At 41.2% G+C, this 20,510-nt stretch overlaps 3 protein-coding genes across 3 annotated transcripts; 1 reads left to right on the forward strand and 2 right to left on the reverse strand.

Annotated features, from left to right (window-relative positions):
* Positions 1-358: 358 nt before the first annotated feature.
* Positions 359-7,082, forward strand: LOC138583553 (myelin-associated glycoprotein-like). Its single transcript, XM_069655411.1, has 10 exons — positions 359-404; positions 623-991; positions 1,077-1,373; positions 1,501-1,758; positions 1,843-2,103; positions 2,960-3,226; positions 3,319-3,613; positions 3,705-3,806; positions 4,051-4,120; positions 6,099-7,082. The coding sequence occupies exons 1-10, from the start codon at positions 359-361 to the stop codon at positions 6,390-6,392; spliced, it is 2,259 nt and encodes a 752-aa protein (XP_069511512.1). The 3' UTR covers positions 6,393-7,082.
* On the reverse strand, positions 6,895-18,880 carry LOC138583552 (B-cell receptor CD22). The gene is made up of 17 exons (XM_069655409.1): positions 18,751-18,880; positions 17,854-17,928; positions 16,469-16,858; positions 15,789-16,055; positions 13,812-14,069; positions 13,420-13,677; positions 13,028-13,318; positions 12,139-12,423; positions 10,963-11,232; positions 10,394-10,666; positions 10,241-10,316; positions 10,088-10,148; positions 9,833-9,981; positions 9,559-9,616; positions 8,025-8,119; positions 7,876-7,942; positions 6,895-7,579 (listed from the first exon to the last, which is right to left on the reverse strand). The coding sequence occupies exons 2-17, from the start codon at positions 17,900-17,902 to the stop codon at positions 7,361-7,363; spliced, it is 3,066 nt and encodes a 1,021-aa protein (XP_069511510.1). The 5' UTR covers positions 17,903-17,928; positions 18,751-18,880; the 3' UTR covers positions 6,895-7,360.
* A 331-nt stretch (positions 18,881-19,211) lies between these two features.
* Positions 19,212-20,351, reverse strand: irgq2 (immunity-related GTPase family, q2). The gene has a single exon (XM_069656393.1). The coding sequence runs from the start codon at positions 20,349-20,351 to the stop codon at positions 19,212-19,214; it is 1,140 nt and encodes a 379-aa protein (XP_069512494.1).
* Between the last annotated feature and the right edge of the window lie 159 nt (positions 20,352-20,510).

Here is a 20,510-nt window from a genome sequence, read left to right on the forward strand (position 1 = left end):
TACAGTGCAATACAAGTTAGTTCAATGATGTTAAAAGAACATACCGATACTTTAAATTTAGATTGATAATTAAATTTATATTGCAAATAATTAGGCATTAACGTAAATGCTTTATGCTTATTAAATAGTGCAGTATTACAATGATGTTGTTTCAACTATAAGCAAGCTTGTGTTTCTGTGCTGCTACTACACAAACAACACTGTCAATTCTTAAGCAACAGAAAGTTGCTTAAAGAAAGTTGCAAGTTTCAATGTTTTACTTTGAGTGTCCGCACAATTAAATGTATTTTAAGCATATTTACACTTCACTTTCACAATACCTAACCTCTCTGTAGGATCATCAACCTGACAGTGAAGAATGACAGGTGCTGTTAAGGTTTTCCTCCTATGCTGTCTACTTCAAGGTAGGCCATTTAAATGTTTCTCCTGTCTTGCACCTGTTTGTAAAATTTAGCCTTTTGACTAAGAATGACATTTTTGTGGGTGTGTGCTGTCATCTCAAAAGGCTTAGTTCCCCCTTAATAATCACCGTTTCTTCTTATGAAGGTGTTTTGTTGCTTTTTATGACCATTTTGGATATTTTGTGTTATATATTTAATTTGTCGCCGATCTTTCCGTTCAGGTAGCTTATGCCAGAAGTGGGATGCCTTCATGCCTCAGGCAGTGGATGGACTGAGTGGTTCCTGTGTGACCGTCCCCTGCACTTTCAGCTTGCCCTCCGGTTGGGATCAATACCTGGATGATTCATGTAAAGCCATCTGGAAGAGAGGCAGCTGGAGTCGAACGCAGGTGTTTGATTCTGGCCTGAGTGGAGCGAGCGCGGGCTTAAACCTCCTGCAGGGAAACCTGACGGGGATCCTGCGTGAGAAGGACTGCACCACCATCTTCACCAACCTGCCACCCAACCATTATGACAACTATTACTTCAGGCTGCAGTGTGACAACGATCTGAAGTTCAACTTTCAAAAAAGTGTCCTTATCACTGCTCAGGGTTTGTTTTATATCCTGTTATTCTTTCGCCTGTCCGGCATCTTTTGGTATCTCTCTTTCAGTTTCCTCATCGTTTTATTCCTCAGATTTCATGCCCAAGCCTACCATAACTCCATCCAGGCTGGAGGTAGAAGAAGGGGCTCCCGTGAGGCTCAACTGCTCGGCTTTAGCTCCATGTCTCGCTCCTCCTCCCGTGCTAACTTGGACCCCCCGTATAGGAGACATTGAGGAGCACATTGGAGCTAATATTGTGACCTCTGTCCTGCACTTCACCGCTTCCTACCACCACAACGGACAAAAGTTCTCCTGCACCGTTCTCTACGACCGAAAAGGAGGCAACACTGACCTTCAGTATGAGCAAATTTTGACCCTTCAGGTTCTTTGTAAGTGTGTTTCTGGCATCTTGTTGTGGTCTAGCTGTTTCTAGCTGTTTGATTACAACTTGCCCTTAAGTGGTCAAAATCTGGTTTCCAGGTATGTCACACTTACAATTTCAAAATTCTCTTCCAGATTCTCCTGACAACACGTCCGTCAGTTACTCTGATCCTGTTAAAGAGGGAAGCTCGGCGACTCTGACCTGCAGCACCAGTGCAAATCCGGCTGCAGACAGCTACACCTGGTACAAGGTGGATGGAGATCAAGTGACAGCCGTTGGTTCTAAGAAGACACTTTCAACTGTGGTCTCAGAAGTTGACAGCCAATTTTACTGCACAGTCAGCAACAGAGTGGGGACCCAGAACTCTTCAGTTGTTCAGATTGACGTACAATGTAAGTCAGAGTAAAACAGAAATGAATCTGACGCGTATTGGGCAGCAAAATTGACTCAACCCACGCTTATGTTTGTTTTTCCAGTTGCTCCAAAGGAAACCACAGTAACCGTCGACCCTGAAGGGCCCATACTGGAGGGTAGCTCTGTTACTTTGTCCTGCAGCAGCCGTGCCAACCCACCTGTGACCAACTACACCTGGTACAAAGATGACGAGGAGGATCAGGAGCCTGGATCGATATTAGTTTTAAAAGGTGTGGACGCGAGCCATAGTGGCAGCTACCACTGTGCAGCCAAAAATGAGCTGGGAGAGGGAACTTCAGCACAGCTTCAGCTGGACGTTCAGTGTAAGTTCATTTTACACAGTAAATACATTGTTTTACACTGATAACAAACAACAAAACTGTATGTTCAATAAGCTGAATATGTCTCCACTGTATATACAGCTGTGGTGCCCCTTACATGATAAGATGCCAAGACTCAGTCACAGGCAACACTACGGTGTCTGGACTGAGGACAGTAACACATTGTCACATAGCGTGACAACCTCTAAACCCTTTCTATGTCAGAGGTCCATCATGACTGAGCCGTGTTGTGTGTCCACATGTGTACCACTGTGTTAATCTATGTGAAGATGTTTTGTTTGTTTCTACTCATTGAGACATGATTTGTTGTCGTAGATTGTCGTACATTAGTGGAAGTTCTTTGCATACTTAAACTGTAGATCCATCACTAATTCATGTCTAGTTAGAACTGTTTGCCTCATTGAAAAAGGCATACAATTGTAATATGTCACTTAACTGGATATATAACAGAATATTGCCCTGAATTTAATTATGTTAATTTATAATGTGGCGAATTAACCAATCAAACGGAGCGGTTGTAAGGTTGTTCTTGTCATGTTGGCTTTGACCCTTGATGCAAAGGTCATGCTCATCCCATAGTCTTTTAAAATCCACTCCCTTCAGTGCTGCTGCTGTCAAGAAAAAGCTGAGATTTCTGTCACCATAACTGCCTGCTTTGTTAAACAGTAAATCTGTCGTAGTGCTACCACGCCTCTCAGGATGAAACTGTGAGGCATATTTACACAAAAAAAACGCTGAAGCCATGAATCAACCTGAAAACATCTGCGAGCAAAATTCATTCTGTTATCCCATCACATAAGAAACCTGCAGGACTAACAGAAACCGTTTGTTTTTTCAGATCCCCCTAAGAACACCTCCGTTTCAATCGACCCCTCTGGTCCAGTGGTGGATGGCAACCCTGTAACTCTGACCTGCGTAAGCACTGCCAATCCAGCAGCGGTTAACTTCACCTGGTTCCGATGGTCTGGAAGAACGATAGCGATGGTGGGCTCAGAGCAAGACTATATCTTTAATGTGACCAAACTCTCAGAAGATCGGTATTACTGTGAGGCTCAAAATGTCCACGGAGCTGAAAACTCAGAGCATGCCAGTATTGATGTCACATGTGAGATTTATTTACCTTTTTATTTATTATGAGCATTTATATTTCCTTTAAACCAAGTATGTACAAATTGCCAATTTCCTCCTCTGTCTCAGTTGCTCCAGAGATCCTGCCCTCTTCTCGCTGTATAAAGATTTTATCCCAGATCAGGTGTTCCTGTCAAAGCCAGGGGAACCCCATTCCCTCCCTCGTTTGGGAATTAGCTGGAATGCCTGTCAATCACTCAGCCGACATCCCGATCAGGGAAATTTCCCTGGGGAGCGCGGGGAAGACGAGCCACATTACCCTGTACCATCTGAGCGAAGATTTGCCGTCTCTTATCTGCTTCAGCAGCAACTTACTGGGCTCTGATAGCTTTGTATTCAACGTGTCCTCCAGCGAAATACAGCTAGGTAAATGTGCAGGATGCAGTGTTTGCTTATAGCTTTTCAGTCGAATGATTATCCTGTTTTCTGGTGATTCTAACTGCTATGGTTTGTTGGGACTTTACAGGCCTCCATACTTTGTCGCTTTTGATTGGCTCTGCAGCGGGAGCACTGGGAATGCTTCTGATATGCGTCCCGCTGCTGCTATGCTTTGTCAGGTGAGGAATATGAAACACAGCTGAAATGAAAGGAGCTACTGCTCTAAATACAGTCACGTTAAGGACATTTCCAAACAAGTTTCATGAGAGACAAACACATTTTTAGGTTTCTGACCGGTGTGACTTGTTATGGTGACAAGCTAAAGATTAATTTCAGTGGGTAACTATGGTTACCAAATAACATTGCAAGACACAGCCATGAAATTAGAGACCTTACTAAAAATGACTTCCTTGTTGGTTGTAGGAAAAGAAGCTTCAGCCTCCCACAGAACAAGAGATTGGGGGAAACTTCAGACTTAATGGTTAATAATGAGGTGAGTTTATGTCCTTGCACAATCCTACATGTGTATGTAATGAAAACTTATGAATGCATGAAAACAGGAACCTTCAAACATCAATATTTTTTCATAGAAAAACACAGCTGTGTGACTTCATTCATATCAGTTGCTATATATCGTTGTAACTCCATGGTAAAGCTGTTTTCCAAAATCTAGGTAACTCTTGTGCTTGCAAGATAAAGAGATCAGATGTTAATCAAGCACATTTCCCATGTTTTTATTTTAATGTCATCTATTGGGGAAGAATTTGTATTAAGAATTTTCCTTTGCAGAGGTTGCTAAGAAGCTCCTCAGTAGCAGTGAGGTAGTCAAGAAGCTCCTCAGTGGCAATGAGGTAGTCAAGAAGCTCCTCAGTGGCAGTGAAGTAGTCAAGAAGCTATTCAGTGGAAATGAGGTAGTCAAGAAGCTCCTCAGTGGCAGTGAGGTAGTCAAGAAGCTCCTCAGTAGCAGTGAAGTAGTCAAGAAGCTATTCAGAGACAGTGAGGTAGCCAAGAAGCTCCTCAGTGGCAGTGAGGTAGTCAAGAAGCTCCTCAGTGGCAGTGAGGTAGTCAAGAAGCTCCTCAGTGGCAGTGAGGTAGTCAAGAAGCTCCTCAGTGGCAGTGAAGTAGTCAAGAAGCTCCTCAGTGACAGTGAGGTAGTCAAGAAGCTCCTCAGTGGCAGGGCACCAGGTTCAGATGAGATTCCCACTTGAGATGCTGAAGGCTCAGTACATTGGGCTATTTTGGCTGACACGCCTCTTGAGTGTCACATGGAGGTCTAGACAGCACCTGTGGAATGGCAGACAAGGGCAGTGGTCTCCATTTCTAAAAAGGTGGACCAGGGGGTGCACTCCAACTATCATGGTAACACACTACTTAGCCTCCTGGAAAAAGTTTATTACATGGTGCTAGAAAGGAGGCTCTGGCGAATTGTTGAACCTTGGATACAAGAGGGATTCTAACAGTGGGCTAGCTCTTAACCCGTAAAGGGGTTGGTAGAGGTGGCGGTCATAGGAGTTAGCTAATCCAGTCTAGATGCATTTCATGGACTTGGAGAAGAAGATCTAGTACCCCGGGGTGTCTTGTACAGGTTACTGAGGGAATATGGGGTACCAGGGCTGCTGCTATGAGCCTTTCTGTCCCTGTATAACCAACAACTGTTAAAGGAACGTCAGAATTGCATATCTGCTTCTCGCAGATGATGTGGTTCTGTTGGCTTCATCAAACTGTCACTGGCACTGGGTAGTTAGCAGTGGTTTGGACTGGGTCAGCACCTCCAAGTCTGACACATGGGTTCTCTGCCAGAAAATAGTGGATCGCTCCCTCTAGGTAGGGAGGGACTCGCTGCCTCAAGTGAAGACGTTCAAGTATCTCTATGTCTTGTTTACAAGTGAGGGTACAATTGATCTTGAGATTTACAGATGGGTTGCTGTAGCATCAGCAGTAGAGCAGGCTTAGGTGAAAAGAGAGCTAAACCAGGAGGCTTTCATTTTACTGGCGATCTACTGTATGTCCTACATGCTTTTGGTAGTGACAGACAGATCGCTGATCAAGCAGCCGATATGAGTTTCCTCTGCAGGGTGGCTGTGCTCCGCCTTTCAGATTCCTCATGCCTTTCAGGTAAGAAGGAGGAGCTTTAAGTGGAGCTACTACTCCTTTGCATCAGAAGGAGTCAGTTAAGGTGGTTAAGGCTTTTGATTAGTGTGCCTCCTGGGGTAGATCAACTTGGAGGAGATCCTGGGCATAGACCCAGAGCTGGCTGGAGGGATTGTACATCCCATCTGGCCTGGGAACAACTCGGGATGCCCCAGGGATTCCCAGGAGGAGCTGGAAAATGTTGCTTGATAGAGGGATGTCAGAAAAGGGGAAATCTGGGCTTAGGCTGCTTGCACTGTGACCCATCCCAAAAATGGACGGATGGAAGTATAATCTCTTCTCCATTACTAAAGTCAAGTTTGTTTGGTTTTTTTCTGCAGACCAACTCTTTACAAGTGGATGTGATTTATGTCAATAATGCCATCATGGAAGAGGAAGGAGTAGTAAAGGAGAACCCACTTCTCTACGCTAAAATTGACTTTGATAAACTCCATGCCAACTCAGAGGACCAGACTGAAGGTGAGATCATAGGCCTGGGCTCCAAGACGACTGAGTATTCAGAGATTCGTCTGCACTCCGAAGAAAACAATGGAGGAGACGCAAAGGAAGAACAGACAGTTACTGATGGTAATTTGGGTCAAGAGAAAGACACTGAGGGTCTCATAGGTCAGTGAAAATGATAACTGAGAACACAGGATCCTGGGCTTCAAAAAGCTACAGGACTTAACCATGTCTTGCGTCGATTTTCAGCAGGTAGCACAACTGAGCACAACGACGTTTTGGAGTCTGCAGCAATGAAGGTGGCAACTGCACTGCAGACAACTTTATTTAAAGTGACTGGTGCCAGACACACGTGGCTTCTAGTTTGGCTCTCAACTTTTGTTCCTGTAACTGATTTCTACTAACCCTCCTAAAAATGATTGAAAATACATACCGTAGATATAGTAAGCTCATGACTCAGATATCAGAGCGTATCTGCATGCTATGGATAAACCTTTAACTTGTTACCTCTAAACTAATGACCTTTGTTCTTCTACGCATGGGAGTAATGCTCCCACATTTATCACCCTGTTTATATACACTAACTAACCTTGTCTCACAGTTCTTCTTGGTAATTTATTATTCCAACCCTTGCAGAGTGAGACGGGGAAATACAGCGAAACTTGTCAAAAACTATTGCATTGATCATTTGGTTTTATTTTTTTTTGCAAAAACACGGAAATGTGTGCCTGAAGGTGAAGCGTGTTATGAAATGGAAATTACTGAAACCAGCCTCAGCAAAGCAGCTGCTGCACAGCGTTACAACATTACAGCCATGTTATCTTGTGCTGAAGCATGTGCACAAATGTGATAGATCATGTCAATAAATCCTATGAATATGAACATCTGTCTACACACACACACACACACACTTTCTTTATTAAGAGTTTCAACCAAAATATATGAACAGTTATAAATTATTTGGATTATGGCCACTGATCAGTTTCCTTCTTTCGGTTTAGCTCCTGTTACGGCACACAGCATAAAATGCATTTGATATTTTAGAGGTAAAAAAATATATATAGCACAGCATAAAGCCTTATTTATAAAACAAAACCAAGACACAATGCTTACTGGGAGGGTAGAATAAAAATATTAAAACTCAGGTTTTAACCTGAGAGTACTGGGTCTCGTCTTCATCAGAGGTGCTGGAGTCACTTTCGGCTTGCTGATGTCCGGGATTTGCCTTGAAGCTCACTTTGGAATACTGGAGTTCTACTTCATCCTCACTGGTTTCTGTGTCAGAGCTCAGTGAATCTGGACATTTGCCTGCAATGAATAAACTTAAGTTCTCGTAGTCCCGCAGGTTCTCTGGTTCATCCTTGGAGCATAAAAGAGAAAGTCATCAGATCAATTGTGTCAACATGTCTACATTGGATGCACAGCAAAATTCAAATTAACACATATATGATGCCTGCAGACGTGAAGAAGACGGTTTTGTTGGTCAACCTTTGCGACAGTATTTTAGACAAACAGATATACAGGATTTATTACTCTGCAAAGCTTTACTGTGGACACAAGCAGAAAAATATTGATAATCAATAACATAAAACAAAAAAAGCTTGTATATTGTGCTGTAATGTAAAAAAACGAAACATGAAAGGAAAGGCTTCTGACCTTTTTAGGCAGCTTTTGCTTGGACACCATAGAATACACATCCTCTACTGGTTTTGCCTGTTTTCTCCTAAAACAAACATTATACACTTTAATATGCATTTTAATAATATCTTTCTTGTTCCGGTGTTTTATGAAAAAAAGATTCTCACTTTTCCTTTTCTTCAAAGTGTAAAGAAGCGTAGTTCAGAGATTCATTCTGCGTGTGTCCAGCTTGCTGTTTGTTTGTCCTCTCTCCAGAAGGACCCTACACAGAATCAGACAGAAGACACCGGTGAGTGTAAAGTAGAAACTGAATCACCTCATTCATGCCTTAAATGAAAGCTGAGTGGCCGTCCGGTGATTCATTGCTCCACAGTACTGAATACTGAATGATTAGTGTTCTGACAGACAGTGAGGACAGGGCTGCAGCACAGCAAGCAAAGCAACAGCTTGATCATTGAACGACACATCCGCCTGCCTAAAGTAGAGCAAGACAAATACTCATTTTAGGAGGTCGTTGCAGATGTCTGCACTGTAGTGTTGACTCATTTTTGTATGTGTTAAACAGAAATTAGTCCTGAAGGATAATTTTTCACCAGTTACTGTCTTGTTTGAGTTTGACTTGTTTAAGATAACGTCTTTGGGACTTTTAGGGCTTTTAAATCAGCAATTAAAGACTTGTTAGAATTTAGAGTAGTGTAATCACAAGGCTTTAATCTTTCTGCTTTAGATCAGATTAGAACATATTTTAAACCCAGACTTTGCTGACTAAACGTAACTAAAAAGAAACATTATCTCAAATATGTTTAGGATTTTGTTTGCAGTCTTACGCTTGCGGTGTTTTTATGAGAATAATATTAAAGATTGAAAATAATGGGCTGCTGCATACTTGATTAAATGCCCGACCTCGGGGCAATGTCCCAGATGAAGAAGACCTGCGCGGTGCAGCGTGATGACGTCACTTGTGTCTACCTGCAGAATTCGAGAGTTAGAAGCCGAAATGTCTGTGGTGTGGAAGTTTTCCAAAGTGTCCGAAATAGATAGCAAAACTGCTGTTTGCAATGACTGCTCAGCTTCGGTGATGCGAGGAGGAGCCAAGGCAAAGTCTTTCAACACTACAAACTTCATTAACCATCTCAAGACCTGTCACCCCGACCGTTGTAACAAATGTGATAAGAGTATCACCATTATACTGTACGCTAATTCCAATACAGAAGAGAGTTGATGATCTCTGCAATTAGGTGTGCGGGAAAAAATATCGGTATCGGTATCGGTAATCGGCTAAATGAGTTGTAAAATATTGGCATATCGGATCTCGGCAAAAAATCCAATATCGTGCATCCCTATTAAAGATGGACAAAATTTGGGTTTTTGGTAAAAAATGTTGCAGTGCAGTAATGCAGCAGTGGCTGACGTTTGTGCCTAGATGATCATATTTATTAGACCCGCTCTGGCTGGCAAACACCCATATCTTTGAGTCTTATTCAAGTCTGAGAAAAAAAAACAAAGAGCCGGTAAAGATATGTTACTACTCTGAAGTTGTCCTCAATACCTGTAACTAAAATTGGTGAATTGCCCCTGTAATAAAGGTCAAAATGTAACAGTATGGGTTCTTACAGTTACATATTGTGATACTTTACTTAAGTCCACGATTTATAACTGCTCTCATTTGTTGTTGACTTGATGAAGTTGTTGCTGTCTCACCTGTTCTCTGGTGGGCAGATTCACAGTGCAGTAAACACTGTTGATGTTGGACGCCGGCCTGTGGAACAACAATGAGAAGAATAAAAAAATGGCGTCCTCCGTGACTGACTGTAATTAATGACTGGGCAGGCTTTCAATTTGTCAGTCTTGTCTGAAAGATCTTAAATGGATGCTTTCACTGCAGTATGAGCAGCAGCTTCCAGCTCAATGTCCCACTGACACAGAGTGTGCCTTGTACTGGGTGGGGACTTTGTGTGTGGCTGCTGTCTATTACGTGCTGTCTGGACGAAGCTGCTGCTGCTGTCGCCGTTGGCCTTCTGGACGAAACGGCTGGTCTGGCAAGAGGTCATCTCTGCTCCTGGAAGGCTCTGCCATGCCGGGCGCGTTCACCACATTCCTTCTTCTGGCGACATTCCCCCAAATCTGAATTGGTTTACACAGACACACAGACACACACGCAAAGATATGTCATTTTTGTCCAGATTTGTCAGATAAAGACGCAGAAAAGGTTGCACAAATGAGTCATCACCAGAGAACCACTATAGGGTGTGCTTGTAGTTCTTTGTTGAATTGTCTTGTTCCTTTTGTGTCTGGAAACATAAAGAGACACAAAGGTGTTTGCACATGCCAAATCATCTGCGAAATGTAATTTTTGATTTAAAACTTCATTTTCATACTTTACCTGTAGACAAAGAAACACACTATAAAAATGAGCATGATCAAAACGCAGATGATAATCAAGGTCTTCACCAAGCCTCCTGTGGTAAGAGAACACAGAGCTTCAGTAACAAAGAAAGCAACCAATGAAAGCAATATTTGTCTATAATTCACTCACGGTCAACAAACACTTCGACCGGGTCAGATGACTTCCAATTTATTTCATTTTTTGCAACGCAGTAGTAGACTCCTGGATTGTCTGAATGCACTGTGAAGCTCTGAAGGTCAGACACTTTCTTATCTTTCTCGTCCCCGACTTCTGTCTTCTTAAACCATGTGAAATGTGTGACAGGGGGATAGCAGTGACTGCTGCAGCTCAGCATCACAGACTTTGTCCCATCAGGCTGCTGCTGCTCCGTTCCTCTTTTGATATTTGTGTGTTTTGGAGCATCTGAGCAGGGAAATCAAGGAGAGAGAAAAGCAGGGCACAATTATTTATTCCGTATGCGATATAAGAAATGAGAGCACAAATAAAAATATATCAGGGAGCCCGTCCAAGTTCCTTTTTGCACCCCCCAGTGGTTCTGTCAGAAAAAGACACTGTAGCAAAGCAATGAAAAAAGAGCCCTGTAATAAACTGTATTATGGTTTTGTTTGTCTTCTCTGGTTTGGGGTTATATATAATCCACAATAATCTCCTGTACATCTGAGATTGTTTTGATCTTCTGAGTGCTTAAGTTTACTCACACTTGACTTTGATTTCAGCTTCCTGGGATTTTCCAGTTCCCATTTCATTACTGGCTGTACAGGTGTACAGCCCGCTGTCAGAGGGACTGACTGACTTCACAGTGAAGGTCTGAGTCGTTCCAATGCTTTCACTCTTGCCCTCTATTATCTTCTTCCAGGTGTAAGAGGTCACTGCTGGGTAGGAGCGGGCGCTGCACTGCAGTGTCAACGATTTGTTTTCCCTTACCACAACATCAGGTGTAGCTTGTACTGTCACGTCTTTGGGACAGTCTGCATTTAACAAGAACACAGAGAAGAGTGAGATCTTCACATTGTCTTGTTACGTCCGTTATAAACGCAATCACTTTTATGAAACATTAAAAAAAAACAGTTTTTTATAAAATGGATTATATTGCATAATAAACATTTTTGTAACCTGTAATATTCAGGACATTCCAATGCAAATGCATTGGAGCAAAGGTGATTAAAGTGTCTCAAGAAAAGGAAAATAATGGCCACTAAATTGAATAATATTTTACTCAGTTGTTGTCGGTAAAATTGGCAATGCTGAACTTTAAAATTACTAAATAAAAAGTGAAAATCCTGTATTCAAATTTTTTATTGAAGTTCACTGTCCTACTAAAACTTTTGAAATGGTTAGAAGACAGGCTACTGTCAGTGTTCTTACTAAACATTCTAACTGTGTGGAGCTTTAACTGCTCGGTATACTGTTTGGTAGTTCATCTGTAACAATGAATCTTTTTCTTGGTTGATTATGTGTTGGCATGGAAAACATGGATTTCAAAGTAACCAGTTAGTTTACTAATGTCAAATGTAGTGGAATAGAAATATGAGGTTGCAGAATATTTAAATACTCAAGTGAATTAGTATCTAAATATGCAGTGAAGTACTTCAAAATATGTGTACTTTATGTCACTACTTTCACAAGAGTAAGCTATCGTGTTCCTCTCTTGTACAGAATGAGTTAATCAGAACCACTAGTCAACTGAAAAACTGGACCCAATCAAATCCAGTGACTTCCACATGGAAAGAACAGAAGATGCAGATCCACCTTTGTCCCTTGAAAGGAAGTTGTTTCTCTTTTTGTACTGAGGTTTAAAGACAATAACTTTATGGAAAGTTTCATTCTCTACTTGACTGATACGCTAAAAGATGATGAAACGCTGACTCACTTACATTTTACCACCAATTCTTTTCTCACACTTTTGTTTTCACCAATTCTGTTCTTGGCTTTGCAGGTGTAAAAGCCTGAGTCGGTTGAAGTTGCATCAAACTTGTGTTGGAGATTGTTCAGGTGATTGTAATTAATGAAATCGTTTTGTGCAGACTGAGGATTTGTGTCGTTGGTCCTTGTCAAGATGAGGTCTGACAGTGGGGAGCTTTCGACAGTGCAGTTGATGGTGGTGGTCTGTCCTTCACTGACCAATGTATCCATGGACAGTGTGGGGATGGTCGGAGGATCTGTTGAGAGGAAGCAGATTGATGATTCATTTATGTGTAAATAAAATGTGTGATATTACAGGAGCACACCTTTAATAAGAAGTCTACCTTTAATAAGAAAGCTTAAGAGGAGGTTGACATTTTTAAACATGCGCCTTTTCACTTACTGGACAAAAGAAATATGAAGAACTTATACATAACTGCCAATTAGTTAATAGGCTACAACCAGCAGAAGGTTAGCTTAGCTTAGCTTAGCTTAAAGACTATACTATAATTATATACGTTGGCTATTTTGTTGCAGGGAGCAGAAACCTGCCGGGCGAGAGCTCACTGTAAAAAGGTGGATTTTGTATGGAATAAACAAACGAGCTACGACATGTTAACCTGTGATCTTTAGAGGCGATGGGAGGTGGAAGTAGTGACCATGGATACATGGCATGTTAGCTGTTTCCAGTCTCATGCTAGGCTAAGCTAACCAGCAGTTAGCTCCAGTGTCTTTTACAACACTGATCTTTCCCAAATGTTTTAAGGTAAATACACCTTAACACACATGAATTAAGAGACAAGAAAAGATACAAACATTAGGAGAATCACAGAACATTTAGAGCACAACACAATTACTTACAGAGAACTTGTATGCACTTAGGATCACTATTGTCCCCTGGACCCCTGCTGTTGGTTGCGTTACACATGTAACATGCTTCATCACTTCTTTGTACGTTCTCCAAATGTAGACTTTTTCCTATATTTTCAAAGGATCTACACTGTGGGGAGCCAATCTGTTTGTTTTTTTTGTAACAGTCCCAGATGTAACTCGATGGGGAAGGATAGGCTTCCGTGTCACAGGTGAATGTAAGAGATTCACCGACCTTAACTTCATTCACAGACATGGAAATGCGCGTACTCCTTGGGCTGACTGGAGGGAAGAAATCATTTTTAGTACGCTTTCTATGGTGAAAGAACGATGAATGCAACACTGACTAGCAGACATGTCGTACAAAGATCAGTGAAACTTACATTCCACTATAATTATGTGTGCCGCTGATTTTCCACTACGCACTGAGTTAGTGGCTTCACATGTGTAGAAGCCACTGTCCTTGGGCCCAACACTTTGAACAACATATGTCTGATTCAGCCGAATTCTGGTGTTATTTTTGAACCAAACAAAGGTGTGAGGTGGTGGGTTGCTTCTTTTGACGCTGCATGTTAAAGTCATTGATTCTCCTTCTGGAACTTTGAGAGCAGATGAAGTCTTCACCTCAACTTCAGGTGCATCTGAAACAGAGGATTTCAACATTGACTTTGACTAATCCACAATGACAGTCCAATAAAATACTTTAGTGCAATGTTTCTTTACTAATACTACAGCAAAAAAAAGATTTTCAGGTAAGAACATAGGAAGTACTCACATGTAACATTAATGAAGACTGGATCTGATTCTGATGTCCCATGCATGTTTACAGCTACACAATAGTATGTTCCATTTTCTGCTGCTGTTATTGATGTGAACTTCAACTCCGCCTCTTCAATTTTTTCTTTATTTTTAAACCAGGTAAAGGTGGGGTCAGGGCGTCCTTTGGCAGAGCAGGTGAGGGTAACAGACTGTCCTTCCGTGATTCTTTGACTGTCCACAGAAGTTAGCGTAGCCTTTGTGTTTTTTGGAGCATCTGTGTCAACAAATCAGTAAGGACAAACCAGTCTGCATACAGCAAGCACAGGTGGACTGTTTGAGGAAATGAAAATGCATAAAAACTAAATCATGCTGGGTTTTATTTTAGCGCCAACTGTCATCTGAAGTGGTCTAACTTTTGTATGAGTTAAGCACACATGATCTAAAAACGTGACCTCTAAAAACGTGACCTAAAAAATTCTGTCTTCTGCCATTTAACTACGAGACCAAGTCACTGAGTTTATGAGCACTAAGAGGGTTTGTTCCTACACTCATACACAACCCACAGATGGGTTTCCTAAATAAGTGCCCCCACCAATGCCAGGCAAAACGTCAAACACTTTGAGCATGTGGTTACTTATCGCATAAAGAAACGGTTGCACTTTGGTTTGAGGTGACATGGGTTGCAAGTGTTGCTCCTTGTAATAACGTTGTTGTTTGAGGATGTTTACTAAAAGTCTTAAACACCGAAACTGTGCCTTGAAATTTATATTGTTAAGTAATACTAGACCTAACACATTAGGTCAGAGTAAATACATTTCCCCATGATATTAACATCTACTAATAAGCACATGGCAGTTCTGCTTTCTAATTCTGACAACAAGAAGCATTCAAAATCAGTAGTGCCTTTGCAGCACCATCTGTTAGAAGTGTAAGCTAAAGTCTTCTTATCAATAGAACATCTGGTTTAGAGTTAGGGTCGGCCTAGGTCAACTCCGCATTTTGAAAGAGGAATGAGGACATCCCAATAAGCGAGAAACATTCAATCTGTAATAATAACTTTATTTATATAGCACCTTCAAAAACAATAGTTTACAAAGTGCTTTGACAATGAAGCAAAGCAAAACAGGAAAACAAGCAAATCACAAGAACAAGCAAATCATAGAACAAGCAAAGCACAGAACAAGCAAAGCACAGAACAAGCAAATCATAGAACAAGCAAAGCACAGACCCCAACAACAGGAGAGCCCACACAACATGGCCAGGGACGAGACCGAGGGGACAAAGCAGGAAGAAGTAGAAACAATAAATAGAAATAAAATAGCTAAACAAGATAAAAATGAGGAAATGAAGCAGAAAGAGAAATAAAAGCTGTAAAAGCAACAAAAAAATAAATAAAACCATCAAGGGCTATAAAACAATAAAAGACTTTAAAAGCAACAGAAGCAATGTCAGAGAAAAAAGCAATAAAAGGGCTAAAAGCAATGAAAGCAATAAAGGAGATTAGAGCAAAAAAACAAACAATAAAAGGACATAAAATAAGTAAAAGCACTAAAAAGATGAAAAAGAAAGAATAAAGTGAAATAAACATTTTGAAAAGATAGATAAAAGCCAATAAGAAGACGACATCACATAAAAGCAAGTCTATAAAAGTGAGTTTTAAGAAGAGATTTAAAGGATGTCATGATTTTGCGAGCCTGTGACATTGTTGATAATACGCATATAAGCGGTAGTTAGACAATATATAAAAAAATGACAATGTGCATCTTAAAATGTAGTCCTCCTTCTGCTCCTGCTGTTACAACTGTTTTTCAGCATCACTTAAAATGAGTATTAGCTCCTGTTTTATAAAGACCTCTGATTCAGTGTGAGGGGTTCCAAACTTGTGCATTGATTTTTGGTGCTGGTGCAAGCTTTGGTTTACAATGGGATTATAGATATATCTGTAGTAAGCGTGAGCTCTGTAATAGCAGACATTAAATTAACTTTTACTTACATGTGACGGTCAGACTGATTTTCCGAATCAAATGCTCATCTTCGTTATCAACAGTTTGACACGAAATCTCCCTGCCGTCATCCTGCCAGGTGACTTCTAACCTCTTCTCAATGCTTTCAGCAATTTGTTCAGACTCTGAGGACTCTCCTGGATATCCTTTAAGTTTGAGTTTTGACTGACATGAACTTTGAGTGGAACATTTCAGTGTTATCTTGCTGGATTCATTTACAACGGGCGGTTTCTCAAAGGTGATCGGGCACGGGTTGTCTGAAAAAATGAAAGAGACGGAGAAAAACTGAAAACATATGTGAGCAAATTCTAATTTATACAGTAGCACTACAAATACATATTTAAAAAAAAAAAGAAAAATTCAGTCTTTTCTGAACCACAGTTTCAGAAATCAAGTCAAAGCTGAAAAAACACCAGATGTTAGTGTCTGTTTCTTGTGCATCACTAAAAAGAAAGATTCAGAGATAAGAACCATGAGCCCACGCCGATCCTGTGAGCTCACACGGAGATAGGACTCTATTACGACACAGTTTATATATTTAGTCATGACGAATATATATTATTACATGTTATCTTCTAAGAATCATTCTACGTATGACCTGTTTGTTCCTGTAAGTGTGACATTTTTGTACAAGAGTGCTCACATTACCCAACAGTTTTCTTTTACTTACCAATAACTGTTAGATTAGCACCTGGATCGGTTATCCATATGTTCTTCGCATCATGTCCTACAAATCTGAAGGAGTAGTTTCCGCTGTCAGATTTGTTCAGGTTGCAGATCAAAATACCGCACGATTTAGAAACCTCAAGTGTCAGTTCAGGACCAGTAAAGTTCACTCTGCCTGCATAGTCAGAGCTGACAGGCCGTTTCTTTCTGTCCTTGCTGTAAACGACAGTGCCAGTAAAATCCTTCCCCTCGTATTTTGCATTCTTTAACCAAAACCAGTTTGAATCAGCAAGAACATTGAAACTCCTGGTGACTTTGCACTTGATCTCAATGCAGGTCCCCTCTACAGCTGTCAGAGGAGTTTTTAGTTCGAAGGGGATAGTTTCACAAGAATCTGCGGTGGTGAAAACACAAGTGGGAAAGTCAGGTAATGTGTGTGATCTTAATGCAATAATAATAACTCCTTTATTTATATAGCACCTTTAAAAACAAAACTTTACAAAGTGCTTTGACAACCAAACAAAACCAGCAATTAATCACAAAAAGAAGCAAGCACAAAACCAACAAATCACAAAACAAGCTAGGCCCAAAAACAGGCAAAGCACAAGACCCAATAGGCAACAGGAGAACCCACACAACATGGCCGGACACAAGACCAAGGGGACAAAGCTGGGAGAAGTAAAGACAGTAAATAGAAGTGAAAACAACTAAGAGAGATAAAAGAGGAAATAAAGCAGTACCAGAAATAAAAACCTGTTCCTAGTAAAGGCAACGCAAGCAATACAAGAAAGCAATAGAAGCAGTATAAGGAAGTGAAGGCACTGAAGCACTAAAGGAGATTAAAGTAATAGAAGCAATAAAATAAAAGATGTAAGATTAAAGTGGAATAAACATTTTTTAGAAAGACAATTAAAAGAAGAGGAAGAAGACGACATCACACAAAAGCAAGTCTATAAAAGTGAGTTTTAAGAAGAGATTTAAAAGATGTCACTGATTTTGCGAGCCGTATCTCCTCAGGCAGGTCGTTCCGAAGCCGAGGGGCCCTGACGGCAACGGCGCGATCACCTTTGGTTTTAAGCCTCGACTTCGGAACGACCAGAAGGCCCCCACCTGAGGATCTAAGGCTGCGGGCTGGCTCATGTGGCGTTAAAAGCTCTGTGATGTAGCTTGGAGCCAGACCCAAACGTGCTTTAAAAGTGATCAGTAAAATCTTAAAATCAATTCTAAAAGTAACCAATGTAGAGAAGCCAGGACGGGGGAGATGTGATGTCGTCTGTTAGAACCAGTAAGACGCCTAGCTGCTGCGTTCTGGACTAGCTGGAGGCCAGAGAGGGACGTAAAAAGGAATGATTATAGAGGATTAAGAGAGAGGAGTAATGAAATTCCTACTTTTTATCAGGGTCAGAAAAACCAGCAACCCGACTGTGCGTGCATTCATCTTCTTGTAGCACTAAAGCTTGATATCTGTAACAAAAACATTTCACATTAAGTGTTTGCATATTTGTGTGCTTCACAACATCATAGTCGCTCCTTTTAGCAGGGGTTGTTAGCAGGAAGACGATTTATTCAAATCAAGATGTTCATCTTCCCCTTTTTTCTTCTCCTGCCAAAGAACTCTGCATTTTCTTTCTCACTTCATGATGCGGATTCTTAAGCAGTCCAAAATTAAAGTTAAATAAAAGTCAAGCAGAATTTATGAGTTAGTTTTCAATTCACAAAAACATGTGAAAATGTTAAAGCTAAATCATGTACTGCAAACTGGGGTGTTTATTTTTTGTTGATACAGAAAATTCAGAATTACATTTTAAGGCTTCGGGTTATAGATTCAGTTTTTTCCTTTTAACACCACAAATATAACTTAAATTTACATTTTATAACGGTTGTTTGTTTAAATCCCTTTTGTCTGCTTCACCAGCCATACAAGTGGGGCCATAATGCACCGCAAAAAAATTATTATTATTATTATTTGAAGTGCAACATTGCATTAATTGTACTGATTTTATAATTTATTCAAAATTAATAAAGACAATATTGTCAAAAATGAATACCATGTTTGAAAGGCTCCATATGAATATAGATCGTCCCTAACAAATGTCACTTTGCACTTTGTAAGTTGAAGCCACATCACTGGTCAAGTGATTTTTTTAACAATCAAATCTTTTCTTTTTCCAAACACAGGGGACATGCCCCCGTGATGACGAAGATGAAGTTATACAGATAACTTAAGTTAGATTTAACACATTAAATATCTTAAACTGACAGACACAAACATAAGCTCATTCTTACCTCCGAGGATCCTCTTATTGCAGTTTGTATACAGACCAAGATTTTTAAGAAAAGCACGTTTTCACAGTTGATTCAAAATCTTGTAATTTGCATGTGTCTAATCGTGCGAACCAGAGAACACAATCTTTTATTGCTGTGCTGATGTGTTTTTTTTTTTGTCTGCAGCTTTGTGCATGTGTGTATGCGGTTTAACTTCCTCTCACTTCCTCTATTGGAGGTATTTTCTAATAGTGAAAGCTACAGTTCAGGGTTGGTTAGAGTCTTTTTAAAAAGGCACAGAGCAGCTTACAGTACTTGACATCTATTTGTAGAATGTATGCTCACACTGAATTGACAGCTAGACTCATTTAAAGAGTGAAAATGTATGAAAAGATTTATTAAGCATTGTATGAATAGTACACTTCTCTTCTCCCAAAACATAAAAGTAAAGGTGAACCCCACCTAAACAGGAAACCAGTTCACTAAACACCCTCCCCAACAGCAGCAGCCACTATCTTTTCAGCATCAGCCGCCATTTCATCAACAGCGCCGTTCAAAGCTTGCAGCATGGCGGTGAAGGAGCGGCTGGCCGAACGGGCGTGTCGAGGCATTGCCATCTCCACGAACTTGGAAGAAACTGTGGCCAAGTCCTTTTCTGCTGCTGCCAGGCGCCTTTTCACTTCGCCTTTGGTCACCTCCACTGACAGTTCACAAGTCCTCAGCCCCTTAAGTCGCATGGGTTCGATACCTCGCTGTCGTGCCAGCCTTTCAACTGATTCACTGTCCAAGCACAGGGATAATTGTGCTTTTGTTAGAATCCGCATTGCTACACTTGAGTCCACCATGGAGGCCACAAAGGGAACAGGAATAGCGGACACCCCACCAGATAGTGAGGCAGCTGCCCATACAAGTGCTTTGAACGCCTCCTTCTTTTGAGTGACCAGGGTGGAGGTAAGCGTCGGGAGAGCCAAGAGAAGGGCGTGGGCTCGGATCTCTGGGAGGTCTCTTCCCATCTCCTCCAACAGTCCAGGGAAGTCAAACTTCTCCAGGGTGGAGGGTTTCACCAGGTAGACTTTAGGCTGAGCCACACCCTTTGATGTCAGCACTTCCACACTGGCTTTTCTCTTTTCCTCTAGGCTTTTTTCTGTGTCTTTCTCTGAAGCTAAGAGAACAAAATACACAGTCTGACGCTGCTGTGAGCGCGCCTCCAGGAACACCTTCACAGTGTTGGGTTGGGGCGTCTTTGTGAATGTCATGAAGACGGCATTGTAGCGGAGGAACTTAACTCTTTCCATGTATCCCTCCGGCTCAAATGGAGAGGTAGAAGGGACAGGTGGCAGATCCCAGAGGCGAAAATCAGGGTGTTTAGGGTTAGGGTAGCCTGCCACTTCCTCAGGGGAAACAGTTGATGGAGACAGAGCTGCTCCATCGTCCCCAGGAGAGAGGCCACTGAGAGAGTTTATGAAGGTGGTTTTTCCATCCTCTCGGTCCCCCAACACAGCTAAGTTGATCCTGCTGATAAGGAGATCCTCCACCGCGTCCTTGACATCTGATAACTTATTGTTCTCGATGGACTCTTTGAGGGTCTCAAGGAGGTTCAGGCCTCTGAAAACATCAGCCATTTCTGTTAAGAGATAAAAACATCATCATGTAAGCCCCTTAAATATAGAGTATCATTGAACACCAGTAAGTGCGACAAATAACATACGAAAGGAAAGATGTGCGTTAGTGACCAGTTAACACCCTCCTAGAAAAAACATGAAAAAAGTGTTGGCATATTT

Source organism: Semicossyphus pulcher, unplaced genomic scaffold (genome assembly GCF_022749685.1).
Source record: "Semicossyphus pulcher isolate SPU_LCO1_2020_fin unplaced genomic scaffold, fSemPul1.0.p SCAF_9, whole genome shotgun sequence".
In the NCBI taxonomy this organism is placed as follows: Eukaryota; Metazoa; Chordata; class Actinopteri; order Labriformes; family Labridae; genus Semicossyphus; species Semicossyphus pulcher.

What these genes read in the sequence shown, in the direction of transcription:
- LOC138583553 (XM_069655411.1), top strand. Translation starts at nt 359, where the DNA reads ATGACAGGTGCTGTTAAGGTTTTCCTCCTATGCTGTCTACTTCAAG. An exon ending in TGCCAGTATTGATGTCACAT is followed by an intron (nt 3,227 to 3,318) that starts GTGAGATTTATT and finishes CCTCTGTCTCAG; the next exon opens with TTGCTCCAGAGATCCTGCCC. An exon ending in ACTTAATGGTTAATAATGAG is followed by an intron (nt 4,121 to 6,098) that starts GTGAGTTTATGT and finishes TTTTTTCTGCAG; the next exon opens with ACCAACTCTTTACAAGTGGA.
- LOC138583552 (XM_069655409.1), bottom strand. Translation starts at nt 17,902, where the DNA reads ATGAATGCACGCACAGTCGGGTTGCTGGTTTTTCTGACCCTGATAAAA. An exon ending in TAAGTGCATACAAGTTCTCT is followed by an intron (nt 12,424 to 13,027) that starts GTAAGTAATTGT and finishes TCCTCTCAACAG; the next exon opens with ATCCTCCGACCATCCCCACA. An exon ending in CAGCTTCGTCCAGACAGCAC is followed by an intron (nt 9,617 to 9,832) that starts GTAATAGACAGC and finishes GTTGTTCCACAG; the next exon opens with GCCGGCGTCCAACATCAACA.
- irgq2 (XM_069656393.1), bottom strand. Translation starts at nt 20,351, where the DNA reads ATGGCTGATGTTTTCAGAGGCCTGAACCTCCTTGAGACCCTCAAAGAG.